The sequence below is a fragment of the Carassius gibelio genome, chromosome A15 (assembly GCF_023724105.1).
Source record: "Carassius gibelio isolate Cgi1373 ecotype wild population from Czech Republic chromosome A15, carGib1.2-hapl.c, whole genome shotgun sequence".
Lineage (NCBI taxonomy): Eukaryota > Metazoa > Chordata > Actinopteri > Cypriniformes > Cyprinidae > Carassius > Carassius gibelio.
In genome coordinates this window covers 11,406,172-11,433,522 of record NC_068385.1, presented here as the reverse complement: position 1 = coordinate 11,433,522, position 27,351 = coordinate 11,406,172, and the positions used below count along the sequence as shown (strand labels likewise).

General features: G+C 36.9%; 2 protein-coding genes across 6 annotated transcripts; one reads left to right on the top strand and one right to left on the bottom strand.

Annotated features, from left to right (window-relative positions):
* Positions 1-410: 410 nt before the first annotated feature.
* LOC128029182 (hypoxia-inducible factor 1-alpha) lies at positions 411-12,706 on the bottom strand. 4 transcript variants are annotated; one of them, XM_052616788.1, is made up of 15 exons: positions 12,528-12,706; positions 8,089-8,279; positions 7,524-7,675; positions 6,695-6,779; positions 6,454-6,566; positions 5,564-5,751; positions 4,749-4,855; positions 4,385-4,532; positions 3,969-4,189; positions 3,436-3,572; positions 3,257-3,352; positions 3,031-3,161; positions 2,133-2,244; positions 1,912-2,029; positions 411-1,821 (listed from the first exon to the last, which is right to left on the bottom strand). In XM_052616788.1, the coding sequence occupies exons 1-15, from the start codon at positions 12,548-12,550 to the stop codon at positions 1,742-1,744; spliced, it is 1,902 nt and encodes a 633-aa protein (XP_052472748.1). In that variant the 5' UTR covers positions 12,551-12,706; the 3' UTR covers positions 411-1,741. The 4 variants fall into 4 exon arrangements, with proteins under 4 accessions (XP_052472748.1, XP_052472749.1, XP_052472750.1 ...); XM_052616789.1 differs by having other exon boundaries at positions 7,524-7,672; positions 12,528-12,695; XM_052616790.1 differs by lacking the exon at positions 12,528-12,706 and adding an exon at positions 8,452-8,610.
* A 1,041-nt stretch (positions 12,707-13,747) lies between these two features.
* On the top strand, positions 13,748-22,175 carry LOC128029176 (protein NPAT). 2 transcript variants are annotated; one of them, XM_052616781.1, is made up of 17 exons: positions 13,748-13,960; positions 14,247-14,365; positions 14,494-14,554; positions 14,643-14,721; positions 14,822-14,862; positions 15,216-15,428; positions 15,517-15,592; positions 15,698-15,821; positions 15,923-16,014; positions 16,107-16,188; positions 16,270-16,366; positions 16,479-16,589; positions 17,166-18,449; positions 18,549-18,658; positions 18,773-18,863; positions 19,674-20,941; positions 21,371-22,175. In XM_052616781.1, the coding sequence occupies exons 1-17, from the start codon at positions 13,924-13,926 to the stop codon at positions 21,449-21,451; spliced, it is 3,966 nt and encodes a 1,321-aa protein (XP_052472741.1). In that variant the 5' UTR covers positions 13,748-13,923; the 3' UTR covers positions 21,452-22,175. The 2 variants fall into 2 exon arrangements, with proteins under 2 accessions (XP_052472741.1, XP_052472740.1); XM_052616780.1 differs by having other exon boundaries at positions 13,755-13,960; positions 14,247-14,398.
* The last annotated feature ends 5,176 nt before the right edge of the window (positions 22,176-27,351 follow it).

The window sequence follows — 27,351 nt, the reverse complement described above, 5'->3', positions numbered from 1 at the left end:
ATTAATTTAGTTCATAAAAGTTCATATTAGACAGTTGTCTGTGGTGACTGATGCAAAACATTGCACTATGCTTTTTAATGAATGTAAAAAAAAATTGTAATGTTTTCGACAGGTATGTGTCTAGTGCGTTAGCTTTTGTTTAAAAAGGACTTAAAGATAGCCTACTTTTAAATGAAAAAAGGGAGAGAGAGAAAAAGAGAGATCCTACATTCCCCCAGGTGCAGAGTTTCATGTTTTAGTTTGGAGCAGTTACATACAAACAATAATCTATTTAGACAGACATTATTCAAATAATATTTTGTACGAAAAAGCTTTTAAATCAAAATACTTTTTTTTTTTTTTATGAGGAAATGTGATTTTGGGTGTTTTTAAGTCTGTATGTTTAAGGAAAAGCACACAACACTTATGAATTGCATTTACAATGGTTTATTTCTTTACCAGTCAATACAAGGTATAAGTACGTTGGAAATAAAAGATGCAAAAATACACAGTAATATACACAAAAAGTCAAAGATATCTGAAGAACGTGTTATCCGTATGAGAAAGGCATGTGTCTTATTGGACACTATTTGAATAAGGCCCCTTGAGTCGTGTCTGTACTAGCTACAGAAATCAAGGGAATACATCTGATTCACAGTCAACTGAAAAAAAGCAAAAAAAGCAAAAGCACCACACTTTATCCTGTATGCCACAATTACAAAACTGCCTCTGCTGCATAAAAGGTGGTCTAGAAACATAGACGAACAACAAAACTAAAAGCGATCGCTTACTGCAAACGCTTTCATCCAACTGATTAGCACATTTGTCATGTTAGCATCACATTTTAGGATTCAAAAAGACATCGGACAAGGTTTTCAGTCAATACGACTGCAGCGTCAACACCATAGCCTCTTTGAAAACCATTACAGATCATTCAACATTGGAAGTGACAAGGACAGAAAACAGTAATATTTGTGATTCAACACCAAAGACACAAGTATAGATTGACTTACAAGTAATTGCAAAAGTATATAAAATGCTTTATAAAAAGACGATCACCAATAGATTATTTGTTGCGTTTGTCAGCTATGGCCTCAGTGAATAAGCTATGAAATCAAAAGCATGATCGCATCCACTCAAAGTCAGCCCTTTTCCGCTCTAACCCCCGATTCTAGACAGAACCGCTGTAAGAAATCCTCACATCAAGCTTCTTTCAGATAAACTTAGTTAAATGAATTTATGTTTGAAGTTGAGATTACAGGTTTAGATTAAGGCTACAAGTGGTAGAACATGTTAACACCATTTCTAACATATCCTGACCAGTTTCTCTTCCGATTTCAAACACGCTTTGGCCACATTTGTGCTTTGGACAACCTCGGACTGAACGGCAAAAAAACAAGGGGACATCATAGCACCATTATCATTTTTTATTTTATTTTTTTGAAATGTCGTAATCTACTGAATGACAAATCTGCTGAGAACTCATTACCAAAATCACTATATTATACTAATTCTACTAGCTAAAGTCCATATTGACTACTCTTGATTTTAATATTTGGGCAAAAACAAATTAAAAAAAGAGATTTATATAATGGACAGAGTGTTTAAGCCAATTGTATTGTGCGTAAAAGGACACTCTCTGAAATACATGTTATGTTGATACATGTGGAGCTTGAGAAAGGGTTTTCGTAGCCCTCTTTAATGGCGGTCAGGATGCTTTGATAATTGTCATGTAATTGCTGATGACTCGTCCACATTGTATTCAAGTAAGGGAGGGCAATGCTGCAGCAACAGGCCTCATTAAGTCAGGCGGGCGTGACAGGAAGCTGTCCCTCATGAGAGCTGTTAATGATAAAATTAAAGTTCATTTATAAAAGCTCACTCATTAACTTTTATTCAACAGGACAGGATTGTTAAAAATAGGTAGTGTACCTGCTGTATCACACAACGCCTGCGCTCCTCCCAGCAACGGGTCCCTGTCGGTCAAGAGCTGACTTCGCTTTTGAGGTGGCGCTTCAAATTCTTCCGAACCATCATCAGACAAGGTTTTCTGAAAAGATTACAAATATATCACATATCCTATATACAGAGTTTTGTGTGTGAATAAAGTTTAAAAAGTGGGGGTCCAAAAATAAACTAGAGTTTGTCCTTACCAGTAATGTGTGGCTGAGCAGAAGCTGTTCCTCTATGGAGCCGCTCTTAGGTTTCTTCTCCCATTTGGCAGCCAGAATGGGAATGTCATCTTCCTCCTCATCTTCCAAACATCTGTTGTGGAGAAAAGACATTAAATATGATACATTTTTCTTTTATGCCAAAAATCATTAGGATATTAAGTAAAAGATCATGTTCAATGAAGATACTTTGTAAATTTCCTACTGTAAATGTATTAACTCAATTTTTGATTAGTAATATGCATCGCTAAGAACTTCATTTGGACGGCTTTAAAAGCGATTTTCTCAATATTTCGATTTTTCTTTTTGCACCCTCAGATTCCAGATATTCAAATAGTTGTATCTCGGACAAATATTGTCTGACTGTCTACACCATACATCAATGGAATGCTTATTTATTCAGCTTTCAGATTATGTATATTTATTATGCAAGACTGACACTTAAGACATAAGATAAGATTTAGATTTTAAAAAAATTGTGTTCATCTGAACTGGCTATTTATTAAAATTTTTTGAAAATGTATCATGGTTTATATGATAAAAAGTTACTTAAGCAGCAAATCAGCATATTAGAAAGATTTCTGAAGGATCATGTGACACTGAAGACTGGAGTAATTACTTAAAAATGTAGCTTTGTCATCGCGGGAATAAATTACATTTCAAAATAGATTCAAATAGAAAACAGGTATTTTAGAGTGTAATAAATCTTTACAATATTACTGTATTTTTCATTAAATAAAGAGACATAAGAGACTTCCTGTAAAACATTACAAATATCTTACCAGTCCCAAACTTCGGAACGATAGTGCATGTTACCGTATTTTAAACATTCAAGCCATTTTGAAGAAACTAAATATGCTGAAATCATCATGACTCTTACCGTTTCCTTGAAGTGTTGGTCAGCATATCTAAAGGTGCAGCCATATCACTCGAGGGCAGGAAGGTCAACTGGAAGTCATCGTCCATGGAGATATATGGAGCTAACATGTCCAAATCAAGCTCATCTATAGCCTGTCAGAGAATGAAAGTGTTAAACACCTATGACTTATCTTCTGGATTGTTTTAGACATGTTTGAAAGAGATCTAAAAACCAGTTTGAGAACTACCTCTGACTGTTCTTTCAGAGTTATGCTTTCCTCGGGTTTGAGGGCGAAGAACTTCTCCACCCCTTCCATCTCCATGGGCATCTCTTCAGCGGGGCTCTGAAACAGACCCTTAAACGTCAGATAAACCATTCAAACCATCAAAAATCCCCAGACAAACAAACAAAAACTCTCATACACACCGCAGCGGGTGGAGAATTAGTGGGCCTGTCGAATATTGGCGAAAGGAGCTGGCGGAGTTCAGGGGTACAGAGGTCCTGAGGGCTTTCTGGGAGAGTGTTGGGACTAGGTGGAGAGCAGAAGGACAACTCCACACACTCTGTGAATAATATAAAGGACTATTAGGATGACATACTTTGTGCAAGAATACACAACCAAATCAATTTTAGAGGACCATTAAAGGTGCTGTAGGGAACTTTTGTAAAAAAGTACACCATGAATCCATTTTCCAAACCGTGTTTTTTTGCTTGTCCTGAATCACTAGGGTGCACCTATAATAAGTGTTTATATTCGGACTATTTTAGATTGCTTCGGGGATAGTAACCCAGTACCTTTGTGATTCTTCATAGACATAAACAGAGAGAAGTAGTTCCGGCTACAATGTACTTCCGCAAGACGCAAGCAGTTCTGTTTATTAACCGCTAGAGCGTCAAAAGTTCCCTACCGCAGCTTTAACAAACATTCTCATTCTGTAGAAAAGCATGATCGTGAGCACCTTTTAGAGAAATGATCGTGTCTCCAGAGTGAGGTGCCAGCTGCAGTAACTCTTCTGGGTTGTCCTTCATCTGGAGGAAGAGCGCTGCAGTGTCGCTCTCCACCTCCATGTCTGAGTCCTTCTCCTCCTCTTCCTCCAGCACGCTCAGCTTCTCAGCTCTGGGCTTTGGCTTCTCACAGGTCTGCTCCAGTGAGAACACAACATCTGCCTCTTCCACACCACTGCCAGAGAAACATCATCCACACCAGGGTTATTTTTGTTTACTGAAATTGAAACCATTTTTTGTGTAGTATAGTTACAAAAAGTTCCAAAACTACTAAAACAAAATGCCATTCAAAATATTATTATAAACTATAATAGTATATGGAATTATCCTAAAATACTAGAAACAGATAGACCATGTCTGAATGAGGTACCTGAGGATAAAGTTGAGGCAGACCACAGCCTCGGGTTGAGAGGTCTTGCTGTTGTAGAGGACAGTGGCTTGAGTCTCAGTCCAGACAAATCCTCCATTCTTAGCCAGGAAGCGGTAATGGCTGGTGCACACCTGGCCCTTGGAGAACACTGCAAGCAAGGAAAAGATGAGGAAGAGTTTAGCAGTTGGTCTTTTCTTTATTCTATAAAGAAAACTTAAGAACACAACATTATATTTGACATTGTCACAGAATTGTAGAAAACGAAGTTGATAATCGGGTGGGGTTACAGTTAAGACTAACTGTATTGTGAAAAAACTAGGTTTGATTATGTCACAGAAATTAATGAAAACAAACTTGAACTTACAGATGTGTAAACTCCTGGTCACATGATCAAAATCAAGGGCGTGATAAAACTCATAGGCAGACCGGCCAATCAGATCATCGGGTTGGTATCCAACAAGCTCAGTGACTCTATAAACACAAGGCAGTCAATCAGTATATCAAGTCTCATAATTTGATTACATATTTAAATACAATACCAGTTTCCTTTGAATATTTTATCTGAACCAGTTTTATATATTGCTACTCTTGCATCACTTCGGTCGATTGATTGACACAGCGATGTCACATGAACAACTAATCTGCAATTTGTCAATGCTAACAAATGACCATGGTATAAGCTGGCTAATGCATGGCTAGCCATGCATTAAACCATTTTAATTTGCATCATGTCAGATGACTCTTGTCCTGAAAGCTGAAGGTTCAACAGCAGTGAAGGAACCACTATATTTATTTCATATGAATTTGCATCCTTTAAAAAAGCTGTTTATGGAAATCTCCAGTATAAAATGTGATTTTTGTATTTAATCCCAAAACTGAGATACTATAAATATATTGTGCCCTAAGTGGAAGCTGAGGGAAAAACACTGGAAACCTGAGTCACATGCTTTCACACAACATGAATAAAATCTTCAGTTGTCACAAAAACATTTTAACATGCTCATTTAGGTTTGCAGATAGAGGGAGTAATGTTCGATTCATTTTTAAATGTGTGGGCAGTGCATTGCTACACAGAGAAACTCAGCTGCTATCAGACACTAACTTTTACAAAACATATGTGCTGTGTACTTCCGAGAGATTATGCATGAGAATATATTATTGCATTTAAATGCATCTTACCGTCCGTCACATTGTGTGAAAGTCAGGTCCATGTTATGGCGTGTGAGGAAAGTGCTGCTGTCTAGTGGGAATTCAACGCTGGAGGGGTGAGGAATGGGTTCGCACAGCAAAGTCAGGAAGCTGCCAGCAGGGGGCGAGTTCTCATCATCGCCACTGAACGTCTGCATGTGTCCTGTGCAATGAAGGACCTGGGAGAACAAATAGAAAAAAAAAATTATATTTAATGGAATTTTAATCATAAAATGACCAACTTATAATATAAATATAATAAATATTTTTAGAAAAATCTCACAAACAGTAGTGAACATATATTCGGAGACGGTTTCTAACCTAATCAAAGTTTCATACTGACTGTTTGTACATTTCTCAACAAAACACAGATGACCAAGATGAAAACACAACACTGTGGAACATGACGTGCAAAACAAGCGGTCAAGCTAAAAAAGTGCCTCCTGTCTTGGCACGGTTTTGTGGTTGGATCGCTGCCTTCAGTATATTTGTGTCCTGTTTTATGCACTCATGGGACTTGACCCCATAGCTACACAAAGAGCTGGACTGATGTGAAGCGGTAATGCTGATACAGTCCTGCATACCCCATAGAGCAATCTACACCCACTTAAGATGAGCTAACAGGTGTTGCGTGTGAAAATAGCTAAAGGAAGTTCAACACCAGTACTGATTAAACCTGGTCACGTAATTACATTTTTCTAAAAACAACAACAACAACAACTAAAAAGCAGTGCACGCTGACAATGAAACTTCTGTGAGTTTAAATGCAGCTTGGATTGTTTATGCCCACTTTCTTTCTATAGTTTCCTGTCTAAAACACATTTAATAGTCTATACATAAAATAATAAGCTATTTTTATATAATATTAATAGCATGTGTACCTTCCAGTTTGCGGACTTGATATTAACTGTTCTTCCTGTGTGGGTGAGTGTGCTCTTAATCCGAAGGAAAAAATTATGTTCGGTCAACTTCTCTGTCTTTTTCTTTGAAACACCTGAGGATGAGGAAAAAAAAAAAAAAGAGAGAGATTCTCCTTGTCAGTCCACACAGAATATGAGACTTCAAGTACCTCAATACAGTAGGTAGGCAGCTACAATTGAGTGAAAATAAATCTTTTATTACCAGGTCTTGTGGTGAGAATGTCTCGCAATTCTTCTTGGTCACAGGGATGAACAAATTCATACACGCTCTGTCCAAGCAGCTCCAGCTGTACAACACCACATCAGAAAAAAAAAAAAAAGACAACTTCAAAACAATATCATGACACTAAAGATAGTATTAAACAAAAAATATTTATTTAGTACATTCATTTATACAAAATTACGTCTTACATGTTACCAACTTTTCTGCATTATTTTTTTTTAAATGTAGTATATCCTTTAAAACACTGTTTTGAACATGCATTGGACTGTCTCATATGAATGAAATCACTAGAACATTCTTCAGCATTTATGAACTCTGTACATGCAATTCAAAGAGTGAATGGGTCATGTGTATGAGATTTCATGCCTTTTCCATCAAATCGCCCACTATCATCCTTTTTATGCTATTACTGTAACAATTGTGTTTTTAGTTGCCTAAATTATTACATAGATCAATAAGATAGATAGATAGATAGATAGATCCCCAGTTTCTTATATGTTGGATTTTTATATTTATTTATTATTACATTACTCAAATACTCATGACATTGTAACGCTCTCTTTTCAGATTATAGCACAACACCACATTAGACTGAATGTTTCCCTTCAGAAACAGATCTATTTTAAGGGTCTTAGTCACACATGTAATATGAACCCCGTGCCTCACACCACAGCGGAGGAATCCAAAGTGACACTATTCCCGGGCCACATGCTGTTAAACTGCAGCCAACTCGTATAAAAATCCTCAACTTTGTGAAATTCACACGGTGCTGGTTTCAGGTAATACTTCAATATGGGGCAAAACTTACCTGTGTCATGCCGATGTATTTGCTGACACTCTCTGAGAGGAAGACCAAGTCCCCCTCCTCAGTCATAACCAGAATAAACCCTGCCAGTGCCTGCTGATAAAAGGCATCAGTGGGATTCTCAGTTTCTTCAGTCTGTGTTTTGGTTGGCCCTGCTGGATGTGACAAATTAAATATTAACATTAGTAAATAATATCCAAATACGTTTTTGAACATACTCCACACTACCATTCAAAAGTTTGGGGTCAGTAAGATTTTTTCCCTAAAACAGTTCAAAACTTAAATTAATTCAGCAAGCATGCATTACACTGATCAATAATGGTAGTGCGTGTTTGTGCATAAATATCTTTTGAATTTCAGTGGTTTCATGCATCTGGGAGCCAGTAATTGCCTGCACAAACATACTGTGGTCAGCACAAACCAGGTTTATTCTAGTTGAATGTTAACCCAAGTTTAGTGCAGTCTGGCCGGAATTTTCTCTTCTCTTGTGCAATATTGCAAAAGATGGATTTGCTCCAAAATACTGCAAACATCCCTCAACCTACGGCTTGATTTTAGCAGAACCCACCTGATTGGATCAAACGGTTCATGCGCAGATAGCTGAGTGTCACCCTCATGATGGCAGCTTTGTCCAGGTGGGAGGCAATACGTCGTGGAAGGGGAAGTGAGTGGGCCAGTTCGTAAAACACCTCAGTCTCCTGGCTCCTCCTACTGCGCGCTGCGTCCCGTGAACGCACCTTCCGCTGCTCCAAGCTGGGCCTAAGCAAGAAGATCAAACTTATTTAAAATGACCATTTTCAGAATATCGATAAAAAAAATAAAAAAAAAGTTTTTGCAATGTCCTTTTTTAAATTTGTAGTTTACACTGTTTTTCTTCATACAAAGACACCAACAACAGAAAAAAAAACATTCTGGTCTCTCCATCTCTTACATCTTGCTCTCTGTTTCTCCTCAATAAAACTGTCCCAGCTGTAATTGGTGTGTTCTGGTGCTCTGTGTATCCTAGTCTTGCCAGAGAGTGGGACTGGGCCTCAGATAAACTTTTCCCTCACTCTGTGCTTTTCACTGACGCTCCCCTCCTCCACTGGCCTTAAATATGTAGACAAGCCTGTCCCATGGCCCTCCCCCATGCTTCCTATCCACAGAGTCCCTCCCAGCTCTCAGTCTCTGACCTCCTTTGTGCTTTGAACAGGACTGAACTCTGCCGACACTGACATTCCAAAATGACCCATCAAACAGTGGCCAAAAAAACTCTCAGCATATAGTTTTTTTTTTCTTTTTTGGCATAGTCCAACATTTCCTTTAGATATACAGTGCTGGATTAACATTTCTCCTGTCAGAACATATTTAGCTCTCCTATCGAGATTAATAGTGTTATTGTATTTCATGGAGCAGTAAACAGGACAGATATGCTGCACAGCGTGTCTGCACAAGTTGGGCTCCAGCCACACGTTTTCACTTGGCACGTAGTCTGTGGTCAGTCAAGTTAGGTTCTGTACACTTTGTCAAAGAAAAACATTCCCATCCCAAATCAAGCTTGCATGACATGTAGTGTACTAAAAAACAAAAATCACACAGGATTAAGTATGTATAAGGACACAGCCAGAATAAACATAAACAGTCACGTATCGCCGGCCTGGATCAAAACCTCTATTTGTAAGCACGTGACTAGTTTAACAACAGGCCATAAAACTAACAATATGAAGATAATGATGCTGGTTCGTGAAAATGGAGCATTAAAGAACAGATCCAGTAATTTGGTCAGTCATAATAACGCCATTTCTCAGAAATATTACGCTAACTTCAAACATAAAACTAATTAGTGAACATTCAAATGAAGGGTAAAGTCCTAAAAGAGAACAATCAAATGGAAATCTGCCAAAGCTAACATGGTTTTAGACATCTATAACACACTTTACAAGCTGTTAATATTTTACAGGTCTTTATTTTAAACACAAAACAGGATTCAGATGATGATCCTTGTACGATCAGTCAATGCATGTTTTAGGTCAGAACAAAAAAACTAAATGTCTGAGACAAGCGGAAGCAAAACCCAGAATCCAATTTCAAAATGTATTTGAAATAGAAATCTTTTGTAACACTGCAGATGTTTTTGCTGTCATTTTTGACCAATTTAGTGCATACATGCTGAATAATAATAAATGATAAAAAAAAAGTATGTTTGTTTTGTTTACAAAACTGATTCCAAAGTTTTCACTGATAGTGTAACAATGTAAACATGACATCTTAATGACTTTGAAAGCAATGCACGCAGTCTCGTGCCAAAGCTGCTGTAAATCAATGCAGGAACACTGTGTCCTTCAGCTACGTCACAACAGTCCCGCCCAACCCTTGTGCTGTTTGTATGGTTAGGGATTTACTGTGAGTGTTATTATGCATTCTGCTAAAATGTCAACACCCAATATCAGCGTAGGTGGAACTAGAAGTGCAGTACAACCCATCCCAGCCTGTTCAAAAGAACTCCTCTGAACCTCATGGGATAAAGATGGCATGAGAAGCTTAGTGGAGAGGAATGTTCGTGTCAAATGTTATACTGATTGAGATGAAGCTGTATGACTTGTTATAGAGACTGATGCATGGTGTAAATGTCACCTTATGAATTCCCTGACTATTTTACAACACTTAAACTTTCCTTTAAAAGTAAAAAATTACTCATCCTTGCAAAGCAACAATAATGTGTCCATACCATGTCCCCATATGTGAAACAGTCTTTGCTTTCTCACATCTGACCCTGGACCACAAAACCATTTAAAACATTTTTAGATGTATTCATAATCAGAAAGCTGAATAAATAAGCATTCCATTGATGTATGGTGTATGTTTGGATCGGACAATATTTGGCAGAGATACAACTATTTAAAAATCTGGAATCTGAGGGTGCAAAAAATAAAAAAATAAATACAAATAATGATAAAATCGCTTTTAAAGCCGTCCAAATGAAGTTCTTAGCAATGCATATTACCAATTAAAAATTAAGTTAATATATTTACCGTAGGAAATTTACTAAATATCTTCATGGAACATTATCTTTACTTAATATCCTCATGCTTTTTGGCATAAAAAAAATAATCTATAAATGTTGACCGATATAATGTTTTTTTGTCAATTGTTAAAAATATACCTCAGCGACTTATGGTTTTGTGGTCCAGGGTCACATATTGGTTGTTTCAGGAACACAATGTTCTCTTTGCAGACTTGTGGTTGATATGCAGTATGCCCATATGTGAAACCGTCTTTTCTTTTTCATATTGGTTGTTTCAGGAACACGACGTTCTGTTTACAGACTTGAGGGTGGATATGCAGTAAATTTGCATCACATTTACTTTTTCGTCAACTGTCAACCCTTTGGTTTTAATCAAGCATGTCAGACAAATGCTATGGGCTGTTTGTTTTCTATAGGACAGATTATTTGACTCTTGTGTGCTTCTGAAGCACTGGGACTCCTTCCAACTGCTCTAAAGCTGAGGCACATGCAGTTCCTTTGAGTGAGCAGAGCAGCGAGAGAGCGAGGGTGTGCGAGAGGTTTGGCTAAGTTCATTTGCACGGTGGTGGGAGGGGGAGACAATGGGAGCTCTGCCAAGAGTAAGCTTGAACACAGGCAGTAGTCGCTGCTATATCAAGACAGCAGAGAACAAAATGTTCTCTGGCCTATTTACTTCATTCTGAAAGTGTGTACTTCATTTCCTTCAGATGTGTGGGTTGATACAAAATACTTTTAGGAAGCTGCCATGTCTTGTGGTGTGTGGTGCATTACTCATAATTTAAAAAGCATTTTGATCATTCTTTTAGAAATAGTATAAATGTAGCTTTCATGAAATGAACCGGTCATTACGTTTAACATTTAAACTAAACAGTTGTTAATGCAACAATTATTGTGCACATGTAAAAACATGTTGTTTTTGTAATTAATTGGTGAACACATTAAGTACATGGTGTCCAGCAATTGATGCAAATACAAAGTAGTTATAGAATATTTTTACTTTCAACAATGCTTTTGCCTCTCCGTAGGGCCAGTATTATTTTATTTTTTTAAGAAAAAAAGAAAATAAATTACCAGTTACATGTTGTAAGACACACAATTTTTTTCAAAATAGTCAACCAAAAATGTGTTAATTAAATAGTTTACAGATGAAATATGCTTTCAAAACAAAGAAACAAAGTTAGTTTATTATTCTGCAATGTCAAAAACTAAAGGAACTTCATGATTCGTGTAAAAAGAGGAACAACATAAGTTGTTTTGGCAAAAGACAAACCTTTTATTTTATGCCAATCCGATGAAATAAGCTTTTTCAGGAATTATTTAACTAGTATCATTTATAGGGTCTCAATAATATCCTATATTCACCCTTTGTGTGCACTTCTGTAAAAGTACCTTTTATCATATCTCAGCCCACTAAATATGAAAGTGTCCATTAGATATCTTCATGAAACAATAATATTGCTCACGACAGATTATACAAGATTAGTCTTTTAGAACAAAGGAGCCATTACAGGACTCTTATCATTCTTCTGACTGTGTAAACTGAACCTAAGAGCACTGTCTTCGCTGCTTCGCAAAGCTGTTTTATTGACCATGTGCTCCTTGAGACCACTCGGAGGTTTTTTGTTTTCTGAAGACGTTACTGAAGCTCAGCTGGCACAAAATCATCACTCCTAATAGTTCAGTGTCTATGGTTAATTGTTTTAAATTGTGTATTTGGTAGCTATGTACGATAAAACCGATAGCCTATTGTCTTCACAAAAAATTTAATATAAAATCTAAAACAATCACTCCGAACAAAAAAACTAAAAACCCTCTCAATAGCTCATTTCATGATCAAAATGAAAAAGAAAACAAGGAACCATTACTATAATCGACTGCACGCTCATAAGGCCATACGCCTACATACATCGTCTGAAAGATTTGGTTTCCTTTTTTTATAGTTTATTATTAATCCCACAAATTTTAACTCAAATAAAAATGCTCCAGGAAAACAATTGCCTTACCTTTTCATCGCTGAGTTCACCATCGCTCGAATTAAATCAGTGAAATCCGAGTTTTGAGTTTTGTATGTGTAACGCTTGAGTAGACCTCAAACGCAACCGTCGTCTGAACTGTAGCTTGTTTATCTCTCTGACTCTCGGTTCTAAAGGGGCTCGACTGGATAATCTTTGTAGAGGGCTGAGTGTCAAAATAAAAGTCACGACGCGCATCGTCAATCATTATAAACCAAAATAATAATCTCTGCTGTGTCTGAATCCAGCATTGGTTAAACACACATAATATACTTTGGTTTTTAAACACATATTCGGTGCAGAGTTTTTTTTTTTTTTAAATGCAATAAAACCTATGCCATAAAACCTATCTACTATCTATCTATCTACACACACACACACACACACACACACACACACACACACACACACACACACATATATATATATATATATATATATATAGATAGATAGATAGATAGATAGATAGATAGATAGATAGATAGATAGATAGATAGATAGATAGATAGATAGATAGATAGATAGATAGATTGATAGACGGGCAGACAGAAAGATACATAGATTTAGATTATATATACATACGTATATATATATATATATATATATATATATATATATATATATATATATATATATATATATATATATATATATATATATATATATATATATATATATATATATATATATATATATACACACACACAAACACACACACACACATACATATATAGATAGATAGATAGATTTAGATTATATATACATACGTGTATATGTATATATATATATATATATATATATATATATATATATATATATAGATAGATAGAAAGATAGATAGATAGATAGATAGATAGATAGATAGATAGATAGATAGATAGATAGATAGATAGATAGACAGACACAGACAGACAGAAAGATAGATAGATAGATTTAGATTATATATACATACGTGTATATATATGTATATATATATATATATATATATATATATATATATATATATATATATATATATATATATATATATATATATATGTGTGTGTGTGTGTGTGTGTGTGTGTGTGTGTGTGTGTGTGTGTATATATATACGTATTATATATATTCTCTCTTTCTCTAAAAACGAACCGTCAGTTCAATAATAACAACAATAAAAAAAAAAGAATAAAAAAAAAAACTACATTTCCCTTTGTTTCCTCGAGAATACTACACAAACAATATCCGGGTCAGAGGAGGCGAATTTCCGCGCCTTTTCGTAGTCGGGATGGATGAGAGGGTTAAACAACCAGCAATATTTACACCGTATGATCACATTATGGACTAAATTAAACTTTAATAAACTTGTTTCGGATGCGGACGATTTGGTGACACAAGATAACGTCTAAATATGTTGCTCCCGTCTGATGTCGCCAGACTTGTGCTGGGTAAGGTCTCTCTTGTTCTGTCTCTCTCTAGGAGAAGCTAGCGAGCTAATACTCGCTTCCTAATCACAGTATTTCTGATTATGTGGTTTGTCTCCAGAACTTCAGGGTAGTTGTAATTATTTAGACCATTACGAAACTGAAAATGTCAGAAAATCGTTTCGTTGTGAACTCAGGCAGTGCGAGGCTGTGATGTGTCAAACTGCTGAGATGATCGATAACAGAATTGGCTGATTTACGTTATTCTCCTGTTCTCAAATGAAGATATTTAAATGTGAATAACTTTTAGGCTACCTGCAGCAAGAAGGGCTCACTGCCACAAGCCGAGCCTTCATCTATGAGAGTCCAAACCTGAAGGAGTATGCGGAGCACAGCTCAGGGGACGGGCTCATCCCTGCCTGTGTGTTTGTATGTGTCGAGTTCATGATTGATAACACGGTGGTAAACATCAATACATTACTGGAGTGTGTTAAGAAGATATGTTTACTAAATTCCAATTTTGTTGGTTATTATTGTTGGTTATTCTTCTTTTCCAGTCTCTTTTTGGAAAAAACCTGATCACGATTTTAAATGAATACGTTGCTATTAAAGCAAAAGGTGAGAGCCCTTAAAAGTCAATAAAATGTTGTGAGATACACAGTGAATCTGTTTCCGCTTTATCAGGTTTCTTTCGTTTTTTCTGCAGAAACAAGTCAAGAAACTCAAATCCCAGCTGTGATGACATCATTATGGAAAAAGCTTGACTTCACACTGAACCAAATCAAGTGAATGAGTATTTGTTTTCATTGTCACAATAAACTTTTTTTCTTTTTAAATGTTAAAAAGTTAAATGTCCTTTTTAAAATATTCCTGTATTGTCCACAGGTCTCTGCAGAATTCTCCTGCAGTGCAACTGAATCAGCGACGTGAGTTCTGATTTGAATTATTGAAATTAACCAAATGTGACAGATATATAGCAAAGATATAATGTATATGACATGAAATGTACATGCACAATTTACCATGGCTGCATTTATTTGATAAAAAAAAGAAATATACAATTTAAGATGAACTTTTGTCTTTTTTTATTGTGATTGAAATGCTAGATTTATTTTTGAATTTTTTTTTTTGTATCATTAGAACTGTCACTGTCACTTATGACACATTTTAATGCATCCTTGCTGAATAAAATTATTAATTTATTTTTTTTTTAAAACATACAGAACCCAAAATATTTGAACAGTTGTCTAATTCATTTATTTTTTTTCTGTCTTTTAAGTTCGCACTATGAATAGCATTCAAAATATGAGACGTCAGCAGAGACCCTTGTTGGCATCACAGTCTCCCATCACTGGGCACCCGCCCCTGACTCCAGCACTCCAGTGTGTCCCCAGCCCTTTCTCCACCCCTCAAGGCATGCTGGGACATTCCACCCCAGTGTCTTACACTTCCCAGCATACCAGACCTTCCACTCTCTGCCTTAGTCAGCCAGGTGAGTCCTGAAAAACATGTTTAAATCACACATTTGATTGAGATTTGTAAGTACACTCTTTAAATTTTGCCATCTTACATCTTTATAGAAGAGTCACCATTGCAGATACTGGTCCCTGATAATAGACTGAATCCAGGTCCTTTGTCTCCAGCCCGCAGGAAATGGTAAGCTGAAAGTGGTGATAACACCAGAAGTATGTTACGGCTTCGCTCTTTCTGCCTTTTCCAGATCAATCTATTTTAAAAGCGAACCTCTGTTTTCTGCTGCAGTGATTCGCCGAGGCGGAGAGGAGGTGGTCAGTTGTGTGTCAGCGGGACCAATAGGGCCACCGTAGTGTCCAGCACACTCGTTGTGGAGTCTCAAAATGAAGAAACTGTGACCGAGAACTTATCCGTGAGACTGATTCATTCATGTTTAATTTTTAATGTTTAAGGAGTTTCTATTTACTTTTGCGTAATTGAAGATCATGTGTTTATTTGTATTTTTTTTAACAGCAAATAGTTATAGAAAATGCCAGAGAAAGAATTCTCAATGATAGATCCTTGCAAGAAAAACTTGCTGAAAACATCAACAAAATCTTGGCAAGGTAAATGCTAAAAGATGGGCAAGAAACAACACCAAATAACACAAAAGTAACATTGAGATCTTACTAAACACGTTGTTCTATGACTTTAACAGTGATAATAGTCCTCAGACATCAAAAGCTGCCTGCAGTGCTGTGGAACAAGAGCAGTCGATTGATGAAATCCTGGGCCTACAGGTGTCCGAATGCACATCTTTTACTATTTCTTTTAATGTTGACAGCCATACCAGGCCTTAACCTAAAAAAAAAATGTTCTAGGGGGAAATTCATATGACGGATGATGCAATTCAAGACATATTGGCACAGACAGAGTCAGACCCAGCATTTCAGGCACTCTTTGACCTCTTCGACTGTGGTAGGTTTGAGCAATTGATTAATCAGAAAAACAAATTCTGTTATAAAAGTGATTTTTTTTTTGTTTTGTTATTAAAATATGTCTCACTGATAACCTTTCATCTCATTTGAAGGGAAAGGTAAAACGGCTGAATGCAGTGAGCAGGCTGATGGGAGCTTCAGTACTAGTACTAGTGCACAAGAGAGTGATGAGACTGGGCATGTGGACAGCGCCTCTCAAACAGGTAGGATGGATCGGCTTGATGTCATAAAGCAGCACAGGGACTTTCCTGTGTATACATTTTATTATATGTACTATGGTTAAAAATGTTGGTTTTTAAAGAACTTTCCTATGATCTGCATAGCTGCATTAATTTGATAAAAAAAACAATAATACTGTGAAATACTTTTACAATTTAAAATAGCCTATATTCTATTATAATATATTTTAAAATGTATTAAAAATGTATACAAATATTTGTTAGAAATTATTATTTCCCTCAGAAATCATTGTAATATGTGGATTTGATGCTCAAGAAACATTTCTTATTATTCTCAATGTTGAAAACAATGTTTATACTGTTGACTGTGTTTTACATTTGTTTCAAAATTCTTTGATGAATAGAATGTTCAAAAGAACAGTTTTCATTTGAAATAGAAAACTTTTGTAACATTTTAAATGTCTTCACTGCCACTCTTGATCAGTTTATTTCATCCTTGCATTTTATAACAGATATGATCTTTTAAAGGCCTTATTAACCCCAAACTTTTTAGGGCAGAGACAATTTATCAACTTGAATGATTTTATTCATTATTTTAAGCCACCGGACAGGAGGATTCCACATCAGGAGGAGAAAGTGGTGCACCAAATATAAGCACCCAGTCTGAGTCAATAAGCATAAAGAAATCTTCCAGCCTTTGTAATGCAACAAAGTCTGCTTCCACAGCTCCACAGGCACGTATTGTAACTAAACAAACTGGACGAGGATCCACAACCTCCAAAAGAGGGCTAGTCAGGACTAGAGTTTCATCCAGTAATAAACAATCCAGAGGTGCCGCTTCAACTTCTCTAAGGTTGAACGATAAAGCGGATTCACGTCCACCTGACCAAACTGTATCAAGCTCTTCATTGACAGAGGAAGGAGCTGGCATGGAGATAGATGAACCAGAAAATGAAATCTCTGAGAGCGTACATATTCAGCTAGTTCCTCTGGAGAGCTTGCATGCAAACGAAACATTAAGTGAAAATAAAAGTAGTCAAGCTCCCATTTCGACATCGCAAACTACACACACTACTGAAACCTCAAATAATGCATCTGCGAATGAACCAGGACAGAATGAGGACACGGGAACCTCTTTATCCATTCAAAGTGAGGCTGTGCCCTCACTTTGCTTACCTCAACCTGACACATCCGCCAAAACGGCTTCTCCGCCCCCTTCAAACAAGACGCCTTTAACTCCTTCCTTCGTTCAAACTCAGTCCAACACTGTCAGAAGCAATCTCCCTGCATCAGGTGCTTCATCTACTGCCACTACGCCCAGCATTTCTGATGCTCCGGCCAGGGAGCCTGATCCCAATAAGATTGTGTCTCTGAAAATCATCATCAGTGATGAGCAGGACGAGGTCTCGGCTGATGCGGCACTGAACCAGGCAGTTTCCAGCATCACCAGTGACCACATCCCCACCATCTTCCTGTCTTCCCCTGCTAAATCACCTGCCAAGACTGTGCCTGCAACCTCTGCAGTCATAACAGCAGAGGAAACTGCTCAGGCCGTGAGCTGCTTACAGGGGACGGAGGGTGTGGGATCATTCAGAACACCTACAAGGAGTGCACAGAGTAGCGGACAGCCTGCGCTGGGACGTCCAGCAGGTCAGGAAACCGGCTTCATTCAGCTGTTGCAAGCTCATCCTACCTTTGGGTCTTCAAGTAGCTATTTTGTTGTAACCGAACCGGGTGCTACTGAGCAGCGGTCAAATGTTGTGCTGTTTCCAAGTAATGTGCCTCAAGGGACCGTGTCTTCAATACCGCATGTGGTAACGACTCCACCTCGCCAGAGGACTGTGGTGTCCATGGGAGCAAATGTCTCTCAGACCTATTCACCAGGTGATTATATAAGACACTTTATACTTATATTTGGTTTATATATATCTATGTTTGCAGACTTAAGGGCTTCGTGTTTGAAATTCCAATCATTTTTTTTAGGTTCCACAATCATTATATCCTCCCCAGTTCAACCCATGTTACAAAATGTGATGCTTCCAGTGTCTGTGATGGGGCAGAATACTGGAAAACTCACAGTCCTTCCCAATCAGGTTAGTAACTTTGAAGCATATAGGTTTTGTCTAAGTATTTCGACAGATTAATACTTTTATTCAATATATAATTACTACTCCTTTTATTTTTTTTCTTCTTTTTTTTCTGCACAGATGTTGACTTTGCCATGTTCAGCAACTGTAAGGCAGCCTGCAAAAGTTATTTCTCAACAGAAATTGGCACCCAAGCAAAACACTGACATGGGTAAGACATTTTTCATTTACATGTTTTTTTAATTTATTTAATTTATGTAATTATATCTTTATTATATAAATTATTCTGCAACACAGATGTTTTCACAATTGATAAGTTTACATTTATGTAATTATATCTTTATTATATAAATTATTATATATTAATTTATTATAAATTATTATATGTATATATATATACAATTAAATTACATTTATGCATTTAGCAGATGCTTTTATCCAAAGCGACAGTGCATTCAGGTTATACATTTTTACCTATCATGTGTTCCCGGGGAATCGAACCCCCAACCTTGCGCTTGATAACGCAATGCTTTACCAATTGAGATACAGAAACACTTTATTTATTTATTGTATTATAATTACCCTTTTATATACATTTGGGGTTAGTCGTGGCCTAATGATTATATAGTCAGACTTTTAGTCCAATTGCGAGTTTGAGTCTCTGCACCGGCAGAGATTGTTGGTGGGGGAAGTGAATGACCAGCGCTCTCTTCCACCTTCAATACCATAACTGAGGTTCCCTTGAGCAAGGCACTGTTGTGTGTGTTCACTTCTCACTGCTGAATGTGTGTGTACTTAGATGGGTTAAATGCAGAGCTCAAATTCTGAGAATGGGACAACATACTTGGCTTCACATGACTTTCACTTTTCAAAATGTCATTTAAGTTTGAACTAGACTCTTAAATTAGCATTAGATTAGATTCCTTTAGCATGATTTGAAATGAATTAACAGGTTAAAGGTTTTTGTAACGCATGTTTGTGGATTATATATCCCTATAATGATTTGTTTACTGATTTTCAGGCAAAACTAGCACGTCTGGTTCTGGTAAAGTGCTTCCCCAGGCCTCTGAGCAACAAAAGAGCATAAGTGCAACAAGCCCTAGCCATCGGCGGATACTTTGCTTTGACGTCACACCTGAAACCACTGCAGCAGGCCAGAATTCTTTACAGACAAGCACACTTACATCCTCTGCTGTCACTTCCTCCTCTGCTCAGCAGCTTCAGAAAGAAAACACACAGACTGAACCAAAACATCCTTTAGTTTCTGACACTTGCAAGAGAAGAATAGAAACAGTTAGGTTGCCAGAAATAAATCCCAAACCGGTTATAAAGGACTTTGAAAAAGTCACCATATTTCACCAACAAAAAGAAGCCCCAAAAAGCAAAGTGAATGAAAAGGGACTAGATCTAATAGTTGTATCAAGTACCAAGTCTTCCAACAAAGCTGCCATTGAGCCAGAGGCTCTCATTAGACCAGAATCACTGAAAAAATTACAAGCATCACAGAAAGAAGATGGCGGCGTTGTTTCAAAATCACCGGCTCCAGGTCCAAAGCAGAAACCAGCAGGCAACACAAAGGAAGACTCACAAGAAGCCCCTGAAAAGGAGTTAAAACCAGCAGAAAGGTCCTCAGAAAAGACTTCCTTACAGAACTCTCCAGGCGTCACTGCAAATAAAGAAAATGAGCTGGATGGCTGTCAGCGTGAGACATCCGCACGCTCCGCTGAAGATCTAGCACCTTCTACAGCTAAATCTACAGTTCCCGTATCAAGCAGTTCCAGTAAAACTTTATGCAAGACGAGCCCTCTAACTAAACAGGCTGTTGAGATGCTGCAGGACATACAAGGCCAGGCTCCTGTGGCCACTCCACCAAAGAGACAGGTGGCCGGATGTCCAGACCTCCCGCTCCCGAGAACACCTGGACCAGGACGTGCACAGGACGAGCTGACGGATGGATCGAGAACCCCGTCCCGACAGAGGCTCAGGAGGGAGGGTGAAAGCACGCCGAGGCTTCTCCCCATTCCCGCCACCCCCGACATCCCCTCCTGCAGTCCTGCCAGCGAAGCAGGGAGTGAGAACAGCATCAACATGGCCGCACACACTCTCATGATCCTGTCACGCGCCGCCAGGACGGGAGGTCCTCTGAAAGACAGTCTGCGTCAAGAGGAGGCCAGTGATGGGAAATCTGCCACTCCTAAAGGAAAGAAACGAAAACAAATTGAACCGAGCCCTCCTGCAAAGAAAGAGCTACTGCTTTCCAGCTCCTCGAGCAATAAAAAGAAATCAAAGGTGAGCTGAGATTTTATTGGTTATTTTAACAGTAAAGATCTACCACACCTTAACCTAGTGACCTATTTCTAAATAAATACAGGTATGTGTCTGTATTTATATATTCCGTACATAATAAATATACACAGTGCACACACACACACACACACACACACATATATATAAAAATGCTTAAATCTGAATCAAGTCACTTGTGCAAGTGGCTTAATGCAATTGCCACAAAAAAAGAAGCTTATTTATTCCACTTATACCTATACCTATAGCATTAATTAAGTATGTGTTCTGGGTAGATAACTGTAGGCAGTAGACAGCAGGTCAGCTCACGGTAGCCAATTAGAGAAGTCTGACTCATTTTTCCCTGTTGTGTACCTCAGCATGCGTCATCTGATATGTTGACATTGTTCGGCTGAATTCCTTTTGATTTTTCAGAAACAGAAGAAGCTGCTGGACTCCTTTCCTGAAGACTTGGATGTAGATAAATTCCTGTCATCCCTGCACTATGATGAGTAATGACGCTGGGGACGAGCCGTGCCGCTTGCCACCATTTCAGGGACATAACAAGCCATGTGTGATACTGAGAGCGTTAAAACAGATCGGTTCTGAATAGCTGCTTTTTGTTTTACGTCCAGAATGTGAGATATTGTACATACACACCATATAAGCCTAATAATCATATTTGTACAGTAAAGATGTTCTTATACAGGCCTAGTTTAAGCACTCTTCAAAACAAACAAGAAAATAATTTAAGACTAAACTGTCATTTTTGACTACATATGTGAAAGAGTCATAGTTATTCAGCTCATTGTCATTTTTATGGGCGTCTTCCATTAACTGCACCATGTGACTACATTTCTATGGACATTTTCAAGAGAAATGATTTCATTTGTACAGCCTCTAGGTGGTATTCTTCCTTTACAGTATGGATATAAGTTAAACGTTGTTGTTTTCTGTCCTTTAGATGGTTTATTATATGATGTATTTTAATAAATCAATATTTGATTGAATCTTTTTTTAAATGATTCTGTGTTACTGTCCAACTATGGCATATTTATTTGGAATAGACCGGCAGCATCTGACAGTGAAGACTGAAATTCAGCTTTGGCATCACAGGAATAAATTACATTTACAAAATCCAAAAGTTATTTTAAATTGTAATATTATTTCCCCATATTACTGTTATTACTGTATTTGTAATCAAATAAATAAACAAATGATCTTATATACTGTTACTCAACATGTTTTGGTGAAGCAATTGAATGTACTTCTGTATGATATGTATTGTGGGTTGTGAGGTAAAATGGGGATGAAATCAGGGTAAGCAAGGTCCTGTAAGCCCTGGAGGCAACAATAAATCATTTTCTTAGCAGTTTAACATCTTCTGTACTCATATAAGCTTATTATTTGATAGCTAATCCAAACTATAGGTCAACAAGCCAGATCAGATCATAAATCAGAGATGCCAATCACGCCATGTCTTAGTGCTTTTACATAAGTTGTTCCATTTGCCCTTTTTTCTCATGACTTTCAGGTTAGCACTGCATTCATGTATTTTTCTCAATGTAGTTCAGTTTTAGTATACGTTGAAATGTAAATAAAAAAAGAAATGGCAACATAATACTTTAGACAACCATGAACTGAAAGTGAAGTGGAAATTAGAATTGTTTTGCTAATAATCTCACATACGCTTAAATATAAAGATTTTTTTTTTTTTTTTCTTTGGGGAACCAAGTGTTTTTTGTTTTTTCTTGAAAATTTCTTGGAAAACTTGAAATCTTTATTTTGAACTGTACGTTATTCAGTAGACTACAGTTTATTAATAATGTTCAAAATGATTTTGAAAGCATGTTTTTGTATGTGCATTTCACTTTTAAAGCATTATAATGCAAGCACAAATATGAAAAACATTTCCTTCCTGTATTTCTCGTGAACAGTTCTTCTCATTTTTCAACTCTTAGCAGCCAAAATCAAGCACTGGTGTTCATAATGTGTAACAAACTTCTTTTCAGATGTCTGAAGATAAGTGCCTTTGATCTGCAAAACAGATGAATGCGTCCTATTGTATTACTAAATACATTATGCCATCCGAGAGTTTTAATAAGTTATGCAAAGTTAGATATTTTATATTATCACACTTCAATATTATGCTATTATGAAAATCAATTTCCATGAGGATAAGAAAAATTAAAAGGTAATTTTGGGAAATGAAGTCATGGTTGTATGAAATACTTGTAAATGTGATAGATAGATAAAGTTACTGATACATTTACATAGTCACAATTAAAAGATACAAAGGCACAAGTGTCAGATATAAAGTCATAATTATAAGAAACTGTAAAATATAAAATCATAATTATAAAGTTGCAATTATGAGAAAAACTCAACTGAGATCTAGTTGCAACTATGAAAAATGAAGTTTCTTGCGATTATGTACAAAAATCATACAGACAGAAGATGTAAAAGATCCTGTTCTGTTCTCTCCTTTTTGCTTTCAAATGGATTGTAAGTGGCAGCTAAACACTATATGTGATTAACTCACTTGACTCTGAAGAAGAAAATAGCTTCTACAGTAGTTACAGCATCAAAAGTCAGTTCGGGATTACATGTGTCATTGAATGACACAGGGGTTGCTGGGATAGCTCCAGCTGAATCTCAGAGATGGATAGGGCCTTTTGTCCCTTGGCCTTGACTGAAGAAAAAAAACAGACATGTGATCTCTCATATAAATGAGCAAAATGAACAGTGCCTCTGTTCCTACAATATACAATTTCACAGTTATAGACTGTGAAACATGATTTGTTTCACCAAAGAGTGTGTTGATGTTCATGATATGTTCTCTGGAGAACAGATTGTGTGTTTTTCAGATTGTAGATGTTGGCTACATCACCGACTCTGGGTTTTGTGAGTGTTACAAACCAAGTGCATGGCCAAACTCATGTCCAGCTACCACATAAAGTACAGGTTACACCCTGAAGTAAAAAAAGAAAACAAGTTCACAAGTTCTTTTTAGTACCAAGTGTAGTCCTATATTATTATATATAGCTTATAGCTCGCTTAAAATGTCTCTGTGGCATCTCTTAGTTATTTTCTGCCATGCTTTCACAATACATAGCCGAAAGCCAATAATCCACAGATTGCATTGCATTTCTTTTTTTGCTTTCTAATGACTTCATTACACAACTCCCAACCGCTCAAAATTGCAAAAGACAACCCTGGTTATCATTGAGGCAATCATGTGGTTAATTCTGTTGAACAGTAATTGCATTGTTTTAGGATTCGCTTTTAGAACCGATTTTAGAACCGCTAGGAGATATAATATATAGAGCGGTGAGGAGGACATACGATGAAGTCTGTTCACTGTGAGTGGTCTTGATCTGAGAATCAATGTTATTACCAAATTATGTAACCAAAACAGGATCTGAATTAATGTCTTTATTTGCTTTTCCACTATTTTGGTTTGGATCTTACCAATACAATTAGTATGCTACACACTCCTGGATGAAAAAGCATTTGCTCAACTTTCTCCCCATAATTAATAAACTATAATTTAAACTATTCCGAGAGTGCCAGTGGGACCTGGGACTTGAGAGCTCTGTACCGCCATCTTTGTGTCAAGTCATGTGACACATAAACCATTGGCCTTCTCACCAACAGACGGGGCCATAGAGTAAGAATCGCATCCAAACTTATCACAAAAGTCTTCCGACCCAGTTAAAGACATAGTTCATCCAAAAACACCCTTATGTCATTGCAAAACTGTAGGACTTTCTTCTGTGGAATAAGATATTTTTAGAAATGTCTCTTTGGAATGGAAGTCAATGGTCACTAAAACTGACTAGATTCCAACATTCTTCGAAAAACGCCTATTTTTGTGAGTAAATAATGACAGCATTTTAAAAACCTAACATCACAAAAAGTCCCCGTATTGTGACCAAAACATTCCGCATTCAACCAAAGTCATCTTTACATATGTTTATTTATTTATTTATTTATTTTAAATGTCAAACTAGTCCTTTTGCTGAAAATATGTCTTTCTGCCTTCCCTTTTGAACGCAATACCCACATAGCAAAGTCTAATGAACAACTGACAGAAAGAATCAAGTCCCTGCCCAACATTGTCTCTTTTCTGGTAATCTGTTACACTTACACGTCTTCCATTTAATTTCCATTTCGCAACTATTATTTACAATAATAGACAACACAACACTCAAAATACACAATGTGTAAAAGTCCAAACTTAATGGTAGAAATCTGAAATAAAATGATTAACCTTTATCACTGAATTGTCACGAAATTATAGTACCAGAGAGAAATGGTCTTTTTGAAATATTGTGGACAAAAGTTATCCTTAGTTTCATAAAAAGGGCCAATTACTTCATGAGTGCCACCAGATTGTCCAGATATTCCAACAGAGTTTATAAGATTTCTAGTGTTCCCCAGTTTTGTCCATTAGTCAGAGTTCTCTTCATTGCTGAAGTTAGACCGCAGTGCACATTCCTGTCTCCTGCTCTGGCTGCTCTTCCTCTTCCTCCGGCCAACCCTAAGAATCCTCCACAGGATGATGTCTGGAGCACACACGACACCTCTCATAAGTCTACATCTTTGGGAAAGGTATATGGTTCAGTTTTGCGCTCTCTGTATTGTTAAGTTCATCTGGTTTGACGTCATCTTTCAGCTCCACTTCTTCCAGGGATTGTTTGACGACCATCATGCTTTTCCTGGTTCTCCCTCCGGTCCTCTGTACCTCAGTGAGACTGAGAGTCTCCATGCAGCGGTTTTTAAGAGACTTACAGCTGAAGGAAAATGTCAGCATAGAAGGATATCGTTAGCACTTATATTTACAAATCATTCTTGCCTGATAATATTGGTCAGTGTAATGCAGTTTCTTCCCCTTTAATCTCTCCACTTTGGACATCTCTTGACTGGTGTTCACTGGTTTGTCCACAGGTGCTGGTTTGGTCAAATATAGATTGTACTTTTCTCTTTGGCTTGTACTAGCTTGACTAATATTAGAGGAAATGGAAAGCAGCCAATCACAAACCCTAAATGTGATGTGAGACATCTCTAGTGAGCGACCGTATGAGACCACCGCTAAAGGCTTTGAGAAAGATAACAGTAATGAGATATTGGTGTGAATTGGTGCTTTTTACATGCATGAAAATAACTGGTAACATTTTACAGATTGGTTCAATTTGTTATTGATAGTTAATGCATTAGATTAATATACATACAACAATGTTAATTTTGACATACATTACAATTCAAAGGTTAAGGGTCAGCGATTTATTCAAAGTAATTAATTGTATGCATAAATTACAGTTTCCACAAAAAAAATTATGTTTTCAAAATTGATAAGAAATGTTTCTTGAGCACCAAATTAGCATTTTAGATTGATCTCTGCATGAACATGTGACACTGAAAACTGGAGTAATGGCTCCTGAAGATTCAGCTCTATATATATATATATAGGATTATAAAATAAATATAAAAAGGAAAAAATATTCAAATAGAAAATATAACATTTCATAATTCTTTTTTCAAATAAATGCAGCTTTGGTAAGCACAAGACTACTTTCATAATTTTATTTTTTACATTAATGCTTTATTAAACCCCAAACTTTTGAACAGTAGTTATACTAATAGTATTTTTTTTAAGTTTAAAATTTTATACAATTGCAAAAGTGTATAAACAATAAACTATAGCACTAGATTAACAAAATCAATTAAATGTCTATTGTTACTAAATTCTAATGGTTTAATGTTAGCTAGCTGAACTTTAAAATGTTCCTAATAAATCTGATCCTAAATGTAAACTATATTTATTTGAGGTCAGTCAGCCAATTAAATCAATCCATGTGAAAGGTTGCCTTCTCTTTCCACAACCTCTGTGAACAGACAGTCATCCAGAGACTGATTTAAAGACCTGTGTTACATGAGCTGCTGTTGTGAATGCTGACAGCGTGACTCACTCTGTGTTGGCTGAGCCAGGGCTGAGGTGTGAGGATGTAATGAGACAGACATGACTGAACTTCTGCTGAGACACACAGGTGATACAGAAACACCAGCGCTCCATTCTGTCACAAACAACACGTGCAGAGCGTATCAAATTATCTTCAGTTACAGGTTTAGCTATATATATATACTGTGATTTTGCTTTACTTGAGGTTTTGTAGCCAGAGCAGAGGGGGGCAGTAAAGATACTCTCCACTCTCTGTTTCAACAGGCCGGTAAGGACCACTGAGAAAAACAATAAGTTATTAAGTTATAATTTAAATGAATAAATCACACATATTTAAGTAGCGTTGGAAATTCTTATTGGGTTAGACTCGGTGCCATTAACAGTTTGCGCACTGTGCATTCTTCTGCCGATGCGGACGAAATGTGCTAAATTTAAAACTTAACATCAGAATCAG

What these genes read in the sequence shown, in the direction of transcription:
- LOC128029182 (XM_052616788.1), bottom strand. Translation starts at nt 12,550, where the DNA reads ATGGTGAACTCAGCGATGAAAAG. An exon ending in GTGAACTCAGCGATGAAAAG is followed by an intron (nt 8,280 to 12,527) that starts GTAAGGCAATTG and finishes CTTCTTGCTTAG; the next exon opens with GCCCAGCTTGGAGCAGCGGA. An exon ending in CATTCTCACCACAAGACCTG is followed by an intron (nt 6,567 to 6,694) that starts GTAATAAAAGAT and finishes CCTCATCCTCAG; the next exon opens with GTGTTTCAAAGAAAAAGACA.
- LOC128029176 (XM_052616780.1), top strand. Translation starts at nt 13,924, where the DNA reads ATGTTGCTCCCGTCTGATGTCGCCAGACTTGTGCTGG. An exon ending in ATGAAATCCTGGGCCTACAG is followed by an intron (nt 16,189 to 16,269) that starts GTGTCCGAATGC and finishes AAAATGTTCTAG; the next exon opens with GGGGAAATTCATATGACGGA. An exon ending in TCACAGTCCTTCCCAATCAG is followed by an intron (nt 18,659 to 18,772) that starts GTTAGTAACTTT and finishes TTTTCTGCACAG; the next exon opens with ATGTTGACTTTGCCATGTTC.